Here is an 11,433-nt window from a genome sequence, read left to right on the forward strand (position 1 = left end):
CTTTTCTGAAGTTAATGCCAGACAAATCACTTTTTTCGGAGGCCAGGTTTCATGAGAGTTAAAGATGTCATTATTCCTTACTTACCATATCCACCAAAGTCCCGAAAAGAACTTGAACGGATGGTCTCTGTTATGATACATGAACCAGTTCTTCAAATCCAAAGGATGACAAGAAATATCTAACCTATGCCATACAAGCTGAGTTTTTGGACAATCCCGAATACAATGTAAAACTGATTCTTAGCTAGAAAGACATCTTGGGCACCTATCTGATGACGACATTCTTCTTCTGAAGCGAAAACTTGCAGTAGGAAGAGCCTCCTTAATTAAGACACAGCCAAGCAAAAAACTTGTGCTTTTCTGAAACAAGCTGACGCCAAAGCCAAAGTCAATTCTCCTGCTCCTCCCAACCAAACAGCTGCTTACACAATCACAAGTAACCATTGCGTGGGTCATAGACTTTGGCAGCAGAGTCAAACTAATACCAACCCACTTCCGAACCTGCTTGCACCTTTGGATTGTAAGAGAGAATATTACCTTTCAGATTTTGAGATAAAGAAGAATAAAGAGTATCCAAATACCACATACCAACCGACCAAATATCCTGTATCCAGAGATTCGAATAAAACATGTGAACATAATCCATCTCATTAGATAACCGTCCTTCTCTCCTCCAACTAAAAAACTAAAAATTCTGGTTCAAATCCCCAATACACCAAACAAACCCATCCTTCAACACTTCCCAAGTCTTGCAAAGACTCCTCCAAATGGGAGAGTCCTTGTTCTTAGGACAACTAGAACAGCCATATAGAGATGATCGGTACTTGGCATCCAACAATTGGACCCATAACTTGTTTGGCTGCTGGAAAAAAGTCCAAACTAGCTTCCTAAGAAGAGCAATATTCACACAATAAGGATCTCTAAACCCCAAACCTCCATATTTTTTGGAGTAACCAGTACCTTCCAACTAACAAGATTTAGTCCTCTTCCATCAACTTGTCATTTCCAAAGAAAATTTCTCATCATAGACTCCAATTTACTAATGATTCCTTTGGGAAAAATAGAGACCTGCATTTAGGACGTGGGAATAGCGGTTGCAACAGAATTAACCAAGCAGAGTCTACCAACCCGATTGAGTAAACTCCCTTTCTAGCTTGCTAGTCTACTCCGAATCTTATCCAGGACACCATTGAAAGTTGAATGGGTCACCTTAGAATGGCTAAGGGTAACTTCAAGAAATTTGCCCAAGTCCTAGACAAATCTGATAAAGGATACCCCAGTGAAAACCTCTTTTCTTATTGCAGAGACATTCTTGGAGTAAAGCACTTTAGACTTCTCCACATTAATCTTCATCCCAAATGTTTTGCAAAAAGTTTCTAAAACCAACATCACATTTTGCACTTGTCTCTTTGTAGCTTTACATAATAGAAGCAAGTTATCCACAAACATTAAACGAGATATTATTGGTCCTCCTCTAAAAAACAGCAACCGGCTCTCACAAACCCAAATTAACCTGATGACTAATAAAGCATGCTAATCTCTCCATACATAACACAAAAAGATAGGGTGACATATGGTTTCCTTGTCTAAGACCCCGGCTAGGAGCAAAGATATTCAGACGATTCTCATTCCAAAGAATAGATAAAGAAGAAGCAGTGACACAATTCATAATCAAATTAATTGTAGAGTTGGAAAAATCAAAGCTCTTAAGGGTATGAGTTAAAAATCTCTAGTCAACTCTGTCATAAGCTTTTTCCATATCAATCTTAAAGGCCAGTGTGCCTTTCTTTGATTTAGTCTTTTTCATAAAGTAAAGAACTTCTTGAGTAATAATGATGTTGTTAAAAATTTCTCATCCCAAAATAAATTCTCTTTAAAGCATAGCATATCTTCAAAGATCTAAAATAATAAAATAGTGTATAGTTTTATTTTTAATAAGAGGATATACTTATTATTATTTCTACTAAAACAAACACTATACACTACATAAAAAAAATAAAAATATAGTGGTCCATTAAGTTGTTATTTACAGAATCCGAATTTTAACATTTTGACTAAGAAATTTCAAATCACTTAAAATCAAATGTGGTTACTTTTTTTTAGTTTAATTATTCTATTAGTTTTTATAGTTTTATAAAATTTTTAATTATATTTCTATATCTTTTATTTTTAATTAAATCTTTACATAATTTTTAATTTTATCATTAAATTTTTTTAATGTAAAAAATATTAGAGTTAATTGAATATTTATTTATAAATTAAAAATATTTATAATTAAAAATTTAATTAAATTTTTAACTATATATAATTTAAAAAAATATTTTATTAATTTTAATATTTTTAATATAAAAAATATTTAATATAAAATTAAAATTAATATAAAAATATAATTAAAATTTTGATAACACTATAATTAACATTTTTTTTAAGATCGTTGATAATTTTGTAGTAAGGAAGATTAGTTTGTCTTTTTTGGTTTACCTTTGAAAAAATAAAGCAAGCAGAGGCAGGCCAGGGTATGAGTGATTGCCGTTTGCCATTCTTTTCTTTGTTTTATTTATTTATTTTATTATTTAGTAACAAGCTTCTTAATCCATTTTTTATTTATGGTACTGTTGATGTGTGAAATAACAAAGATTAATCAAAAAATAATTTTTTTTTAATTTCATACTTAATAATATTCTATTTTTAAAGATCAAAAGCAAAATACTAAGAAAAATAGAAACATAAGTGAGGATTCAATCCAACTATATAAATCCTTTTTATATATAGAGGAGATAACCTATTGCTCATTATTTGATAAAATTGCAATGCCTTTCTTCCTTTTTAGTAAAAAAAAAAACCTAAAATAATAAATTTGTCTTATTTTTAACTATTTTAATTTAGTCGAGTAATTAACTCATTTTTTCTCTTATCAATAATTTAAATTTTGTGTTGTGTATACAGTAATGTATTAAATAACAACAAACAATTAAATAGAAGTCGAATATCAACTAATTAATTATTGATCTGTCAAATTATGGGATTCCATGAAAAATAAAAAAAAATGCATTTATTTTCCTCTAAAGTTTTTTTTTTTTTTTTGGACGTGATTTTCCTCTAAAGTTGAAATTCCTAACTTTGCAAATAAAATTGGTCTAGCCTTAAGCCACCTCAAAAAGCAACTGCTTTTGGGTCATTTGCCATAATGGCATTCTTTTCTTGTACCCACAAAATGAGCCTCACCTTATTATAAGGTTCCTAGAGTGTGACATAACAGTCAATCCTAGCCCTTAATCTTTTCTCGTCCCCACATACTCAAAAATCAACGGTCCATAAATCTCTTTCATCTCGCTTTTCTATTTGGACGGCACCACTATCGCCACCCTTTCTATTATTTCTTCTTGCCTTTTTTGTTAGGCTTTCCTACTTAATAATATAAACTTTTGCTAATCATTAAAAAAGCAAAATTAACAGGTCATCAATTATTTAATATATATTATATATATATTACGTAGTAATTGAATATGGTGATAATTATACTTTATTATCACCACTATTGATAATCATATCAAAAAGCTTCCTCAAATTAAAAAATAATTTCCACAAGCTTCCTAATCCGATTCTATATAAAAAAAAAAATATCATATCATCAAGCTTTCGCTATATACTTTAATAGTTGCTTTTTTTTTTTTATTTAAGTTTAAGATATCTACTCCTGAAATATTTTTCTAAAATTAATTCTTAACTTTAATAAATTGGTTAAAAATGTTTTTTTTTTGTCTTACAAAAATTCAATTCAAAATTAATAAAATTCTTTTTTTTTTAAAAACAAACTATCGAATCAAATATAAATCTTATTAATACAATATCGAAGAAATTTGTTGTTTTTTAGAAGATCTTATTATTAATTCGTTTAATATTTACCCTACAAAATACAAATACTTTCACGAATTTTCTTTTATCGAACACAAAAAAATATTCTACCATCGTAAAAGTTCAATTTTTTTCAAAAAATATTTATTTAATTATTATGTTAAAAAAATAATCTTATAAAAATAAAAGTTAATTTATGCATAGGAGCACATAAATATACAGTATAAATTTTGAAAAATAAAATAAAACATTTTATAACACATAATAAAGTTACTAGAAATAGCCAAATTATAAAAAGTTAGACATTGAATACGAATTTATAAGTTCAAATTTTATTAATATCAATAAAAAAAATAAATTCAGATATTTTTGGTCTATGATTACATTATATATATATATTGAGTTATTGACCATAATGGCTGATTTTTTTCTAACTTTCAAAGGGATGAGAACATTATTCAAATTCGTAGATATTTATCTCATTTTTATCTATTTAGATAATTATTTGTTATGGTGTGATGCGAATTTTTAGCAGAGTAAAATCGAATTTAAATAATATCCGTTTATATTCATCTCAATATATATAATATGTAATATATATAATTAATAAAATAATTAATAATATTATATTATATTTAAATTTTTATTTTAATTTATATTATATATATAATAATAATTATACAAATTTTAAAATTTAATTTTATTTATTAAATTTTAATAGTTATAAGAGCGGATACTACAATTACAAAAACGAATTAGAGTATAATTTTTTATTATTCACAAATAAAAACAAAATTTAATTTATGCGAATAATTATAAAGTAGGACAAATTCGCCCCTATCTATTTTATTGCTACTTCTAACTTTTATCTAAATATATACGACCAGACTTTAAAAATTGGAATTATGATAACATCTTAAAATAAAATAAATTAAAAACTAAATCAGTTATTATATATTATTTTACGTATGTTATAATTAAATAAATAATTAATAATATAATTACATTCATTATAAAAAATAGTTAAATTTATAGTAGACAAAAAATTAAATTTATTTACAGTAGTATAATAAATAAATATATAAAATACGAAATATATATTTTTACCAGTGATTACTTATTTTTTTACACATTTAATATAAATTATATAAAACAAATAAGAAAAGAAAAGAAGAAAGTAGGTTAATATATTATTGTAATATTGTTATATATCTCTCTGCTTCTCTACTTCTCTTTTCTTTCTCTCTATCTGTCAACTCTCCAAAAAGCTTCGTTCCCTTCTCAGCCCCTCTTTCTCTTTCTCTTTCTCTTCTCTCAACCTTTTTCTCTTTCTCTCTTAATATTACCAAAGCTTCAAAACGAAAACCAAAACGACGCCGCAGAACGAGAAGAAGAAAATTAAAAAAAAAAAAAAAAAACACGCACACATACATTAAAGGTAGCTACCAAACTTTCAAAATTCTCGTCTTCTCTCACGTTAATCGAATTCACTTCATGTTTTTCATCAACTACGCTTTATATTCGGAGCCGAATTGAGAGTAAGGAATTTTTTTTTTCGATCAAAAACTTGTGAATACGGTTTTCCTTAGCTTCGGCTCATACTAATAATAAAATATATTTAAATAATTTTACGGAAACTTATTACCGTGTTGAATTTTTAATTTGGATGATAATTAAGAATTTAATTAAATTTAGGGTGTGTTTGGTACTGGTTTGTTTGTGTTTTGCGGATTACATGTGATTATTATAATTATTTTTGTTTCTTTTTGCTATTTATTTTGTGATTGGTTTTTTGTGAATTTGTGTTGTTTCGTTTGTTTGAGTGATGAGTGCTGAAATTGCGGAGAACAAGTCTTTTGTGTGCGTGTTATGTGTTTTGTGTGGAGAGTATTTGAAGCAAAGTTGCGTCCTTTAATAACGAAGGAACCCCTCACTTTTTTTCTGGAACAAACCCTCCCTCTTATCATTCAACTCTTTTTTCCCCCTTAATCTAAAAAAATAAAAAAAAATAAAAAAGATTTGATATATATGTTTTTGGTTTCTGTTCTTCAGAATATAATTTGGTTTCTGAGGAATTAGGTTTTTATTTTCTCCCTCTGTTTAAGTCATAAGATGATGCTGGTTTGTGGTTTTGGTGGTCATTGCAGCTTTGGGATTGAATTGGTCATCACATAATCATGTATTGATTCTGCTGTTATTTCTTTCTTTTATCAATGTGTTGTATTTCCTTTTTTGATGTTATTGTTTTTTTGTGAAGATTTGTGGTCCTGGTTTGTTTGTTTAACATGGATAAATCCAGGCGGAATCATCCATATATATTATGTATATCATCTTGATGGTCCATATGAAGCTACAAAGAGTACTGTTTTGGTTCATCAAAATTCAAAATAGGTGCCTTTGTTATATGATATGTAAATATTGATAGATTATAGTAACTTGTCTTATATATGTGTAATTTTTGTTTTTATTTATTTTATTTTAAAAAGAAAGAAAAAAGGTGTTGTTATTTGGTAGCAAGGCATGTCTATGTATATCCATTTGTTTCATCTAACCTTAGAAGCTTTCTGCATGATTTCATCTAGCTATGGTTTGTGTTGACTGTTAACTGAACTCTTGTCTGTTTGCAGATTTTTGGAAAAAATATGATTTACCGATTGGAATTTCATGTTTATCGTGTGAATTAGATTGATTATTTGAAAATATGAGTGAATGTTTTATCCTAATCAGCATTATCATTTTTTTTCTTCATTTACTGATGCAAAATAACATGTTGCAGATTTTGAAGGGATTAAAAAAATTGATGGATGACTATTCTGGAAAAAGAGCAATTGATGGGGTGGTAGTCCCTAAAAAGGGGATGGGCCATTTGTTTAGAGATTCTGCTAATACTAGAGATAGAAATGGTCAAGTGTGCAGCCGTCTTGGTTGCAGTAGTAAAGTCAACTCTCCTAAAGGTTCTCAAATTGGTTCTTCTGAAAAGGGTAAATCTTTGAAAACTTCTTTTCGAACTACATCCAGTGGTAAGGAAGCAATTGGGAGTTCTTCTAGAACTTTCACAGGGAATAATAACTCAGGAAAATCCCTTATAAAACCTCGGAAGACATTATCCTCTCAATTAGAGGCTGATTCTTCAGAAACTAGTAGTGTACATGATGAGACAGATATTTCAAATCTTGTCCCTCCATCTGAAAACTTTCGGAGAGTACTTCAAGCTGAAGTAGAAAATGTAGGATCCAGTAGTGTTGTGCAGATGGAAGTAGGGAGCTCTAGTGTAGCATCATCTAATACAGGATCACGGAGGAATTTCCATCCAAAGCCTGGTTTGCGTGGTCAAGAAACTAAAAGCACTGGCGCAGCAACACGAGCCGGGACCAGTAGGTACGGATTAAGAAACCTCAGATGCAACTCCATATCTGATGTCGTCCCTGCTGGCATTCAACCACCAGACTCGGCCAATAATAGAAGAAAGGATACAGTAAAAAAGAGAAATTGTGAAGGGGAAAGTAGTTCAACAGCTAGAGGGAAGAAGATCAATGGTTCTTCATTAGAAGGACGGAATTCTGGTCCTAGAAATGGTATATCTATCTCTGATTCAAGAAGACCCAGAAATATGCCTTCTAATAATAGGGACAGGCCAGACAGCAATGTAATGTCAGTCAGAACGCGGAGGCCGACTAATGGTAATGCGAGGGGACGACTTTCTAACCAAAGTAATCCTAATCCCGTGGCATCGAATGAGCCTGTTGTCATGATACCTACTTTGCCTCATTCAGGTGATCATAATGCTCCTGGTGTATTGCATCTCACTTCTCTGGAGGCTCCTTTAAGCCGTCCTGTCTCTTACAATAGACCTGGTAGTAGCAGTGATGAACTGTATGGTATTATGCCTATGTCTCCCACAGAATATGGCATCACTCATTCTCTTATAAATCGGGACAACTTTCGACGACGCTATAACATGGATGGTATTGCAGAGGTAACTTCTATTCTAACCATGAGAATGCATTTTCCCCCCTTTTTAATCATGGTAGTTAATTATATTCTGTAATTATATGCAGGTATTGTTGGCACTTGAGAGAATTGAGCAAGATGTTGAGCTAACACACGAGGTAATTCTTCATCAATCTAAACATCTTTGACTTCAGCCATGGGTTATCTGACGCATTCATTTTGTGTATTTCAGCAAATTCTTTTACTCGAGTCGAACTTGCTCCTCACTGGACTAAACTTCTATGATCAACATAGAGACATGCGGTTGGACATTGATAACATGTCATATGAGGTTTGTTAATGTCATAAGGTGCCACAATTCAGTTTTTTAGTTACTTGCGTAGGTTATTGCCATATTTTTCGTAATGGTTTTGAGAGCATTTGTATTAGAACATATTCCGATGAATATATTCTTAATAATGCATATTAAAATTTAAAAGCGATGTTGAAGATTATATAACCTAGGTCTTATTGCTGCTTAATGACAGTATGTTTGATCTTCTGTTTCTAAGGGAGAGATTTGATTTTTTTTTTTTAAATTTTATTTTGTGAGATGTTTCACGATGGGATCATTATTATCCTTGATATTGCAAACAGTTATTTTGGAATTGCAAGGTTGTTCAGTTACTTTAGCTATTCTCACCTCCCCCTTTTTTTTTTTACATATAATAGGAACTATTAGCTTTGGAAGAGAGGATGGGTTCTGTGAGCACAGCTCTAACAGAGGAAGCATTATCAGAGTGCCTAAAGAGAAGTTTCTTCAAATCCTTACCTTCAGATGATGTAACTGAGACTTTCAATGGGAATAAGAATAAGGACGATACCAAATGTAGCATCTGTCAGGTTTTTCTTCTTTCCCCCTCATTTGATATTTGATAATTGCATCTTTTTATGTTTCTCATGGAGTTAGTGTGTGTTCGAGTTAGAAATGTTAATATGGATTTTAGTTTGTGGTGAATCATACGTGGGCCAATACATAAGCTGCAGTTTGTGTTATTAGAGAGTCCAATTTTAATGCACTGACGATTTAAAATAACTGACGTAATGCCAAAGCTTTTTAATTCCATGACAATTTAAGTACATTATTATTGTGGCACTACATTATCTGATTTATAATTATAGTGTAAAACTTCTACATGAGTATAGTAAAATCAAATTCACATCTAGACATTATTGGATACATTATTAATGTGACAATACATTATTTGATAATAGTGTCAACTTCTCTTACACTATGAGTGTATCAAAGTTAAATTCATATCTACATATTTATAAGGATTTACCGATTTAGGTTGCATGTAGTGTTAATATAGAGAAGTTTTATGCTGACCTAACTAACTATATGTTGCTAAATTGGCATAGATGTTGATTTACTCGTTCGCCATTTTAGAAGTTTTAAAATACACACACAAGCATCTAATTAGATGAGTGTGCAAACAATGTATAGCAATATCACTCTGAGAAATGTTAGGGGACCAACACTTTTAACATTTTATTTTTATACTATTGGGATTTAGGTTTTGTGATTTAGAATTTAGTATAAGCATATCTTTGTTGGCCAAGTGTTCTTATTAGTAATGATATCTTTGCTGAATGGTTATTTATGATGTTGCTATATATTATATATTATATATTATATAGGGTTTACAATTGAACTCTGAGATTACACTAACAAACAACATAACTGATTTACTTGGGAATGTAGGAGGAATATGTGGTTGGAGATGAGGTGGGGAATTTGCAATGTCAACATATGTTCCATGTGGTTTGCATCCAACAATGGCTGAGGCTCAAGAACTGGTGCCCTATTTGCAAAGCATCAGTGGCAAAGTCATCAACTCCGCCGTCACCGCCGCCGTCGTCATCATCACCTTCATCCTATTGATGATTCCATGGTGTTAGGTCACACAGATGGAGGAAGACTCATTTTCTCTTTATCCGCCGTCTCTTCATTTTTTCTCACTCCCCTTTTTCTTGTCACATTTGTACAAAATACAGTTTCTCCTCTCACCTCTTTCTTATTATTGGTCATTTTGTACATAGCCAATATTTTCGCACCAATTATATTACCTACTAATAATAATACAAGCTACTGGCTTGATAATAGACATTTGAACTACTGTGGAATAGTGCCATGCAAATGTGTTCTTCCTCTTATAGGCTTATGTTCTTTTGGATATGCTAGATCACAACAACAATCTCAACATTATGTTTGTGATGAGCGATTTTAGAAGGATCAAGTTCTTCGAACAAAAGAATGAATGATAGTTTATGTACTTATCATTAATAAGTAAGGTTGTCAAACTCGACTTGTATGAGTTTACCTAATTTTTTTAAATATATATACTCAAATCTAGGCTTTTAAAATTAACAATTTCAACTTCAACACATAATAAATTAAAATAGTACTACAATTATAACAAGTATTTTAGAACACACATTTAAATTCTTTACAAATATGTATCTAGTTCAACATATAACAAACAATCAAAGTTTCATATAACATAATACAAATTGAAATTCTCCAATATCTTCATCTTCACCATTTTCATCGGAAACATCATTTTCTTAAAGTTCAGGTTCGACATGACGAACAAGATCATCATCATTCACATTAATAAGGTTGTCCCTAAATCAAATAATCAACTACAAAATTTAGTCATTAATAATAGTAAGTTAAAATGTAGTTAAAAGAGGATGTGAGAAAACATCACAAGAAGGGAGCTCAAGCATAAATTCGCATGTACAAGAAGCAATAGAATTGAAAATGCAGGGGGAAGAGCAAGTGATTTGGCGATGGTAAAGGAAACATAAATTGAAGATAAAAGATTTTGGAAGCGAAGACGAACAATTTAGAATAATTTTTAATTTACGATGATGATGATGACGGGGCAACGTTGTATGGGAACGTGAGAATGGTGGGCACAAGTAGGACTCATCCTTTAAATTGCTAGTTATGGAATGCCTAGTCCTAATACAATTGAAAATTACAAATTATAAAAAGTTTAATTTATTTGTATTTTTTCTTTCACACAAAATCTAAAAAAAATTAAAATATTAAAAAATATAATTATAAAAAATTAATAATGACAATTAAAAAATTATATTTCTGTATTTTTTTGTCAAAAAAATATAAAATATACTAATTTAATATTTTTAAGATATAATATTTCTATTCATATCTCATTTTATCTGATAAATATAATTTTATCTCTATGTCTATGTTTCACTGTAAATACTAATTAAATTGTCTTAAAAGGATGAAAGAAAAGGAAAAAATGATATGGGCTTGGCAGGAAGATGAAAGCTATAACAAACACAGATAGGGTATGGAAAGATGCTGATGGAGAAGTCAACATGGGAAAGCTAATTCAGATGTTGGACATATGAAAATGCTACGGAAAAAACGGAGTAAGAAGTTGAGGAGTTAGATGGACGGCCTGAAAAAGTAGGAGGGAGGAAACTGAAGGTGGCCTTAGTATGAGAAGGGACTCGAATCCAACACGGACAATTTTTCTTATAACAAGTGAACTACTTAAAATGATCTTTGAAATTTCATCCGTAACTCAATTTAAATTTCAAACTTTT

At 30.3% G+C, this 11,433-nt stretch overlaps 1 protein-coding gene across 3 annotated transcripts; it reads left to right on the forward strand.

The window, feature by feature from the left end:
• Positions 1 to 5,065: 5,065 nt before the first annotated feature.
• LOC107613094 (uncharacterized) lies at positions 5,066 to 9,964 on the forward strand. Of its 3 annotated transcripts, none has more exons than XM_016314946.3 (6): positions 5,066 to 5,393; positions 6,632 to 7,831; positions 7,914 to 7,964; positions 8,039 to 8,137; positions 8,518 to 8,688; positions 9,551 to 9,964. In XM_016314946.3, exons 2-6 carry the CDS (start codon positions 6,656 to 6,658, stop codon positions 9,728 to 9,730), a joined length of 1,677 nt encoding a protein of 558 aa, XP_016170432.1. In that variant the 5' UTR covers positions 5,066 to 5,393; positions 6,632 to 6,655; the 3' UTR covers positions 9,731 to 9,964. The 3 variants fall into 3 exon arrangements, with proteins under 3 accessions (XP_016170432.1, XP_088352866.1, XP_020965592.1); XM_088496740.1 differs by having other exon boundaries at positions 5,066 to 5,293; XM_021109933.2 differs by lacking the exon at positions 5,066 to 5,393 and adding an exon at positions 5,588 to 6,034.
• Positions 9,965 to 11,433: the final 1,469 nt, after the last annotated feature.

This window comes from Arachis ipaensis, chromosome B8 (assembly GCF_059453495.1).
Source record: "Arachis ipaensis isolate K30076 ecotype BB chromosome B8, ASM5945349v1, whole genome shotgun sequence".
Classification (NCBI taxonomy): domain Eukaryota; kingdom Viridiplantae; phylum Streptophyta; class Magnoliopsida; order Fabales; family Fabaceae; genus Arachis; species Arachis ipaensis.

What these genes read in the sequence shown, in the direction of transcription:
- LOC107613094 (XM_016314946.3), top strand. Translation starts at nt 6,656, where the DNA reads ATGGATGACTATTCTGGAAAAAGAGCAATTGATGGGGTGGTAGTCCCT. An exon ending in ACATGGATGGTATTGCAGAG is followed by an intron (nt 7,832 to 7,913) that starts GTAACTTCTATT and finishes AATTATATGCAG; the next exon opens with GTATTGTTGGCACTTGAGAG. An exon ending in ATGTTGAGCTAACACACGAG is followed by an intron (nt 7,965 to 8,038) that starts GTAATTCTTCAT and finishes TGTGTATTTCAG; the next exon opens with CAAATTCTTTTACTCGAGTC.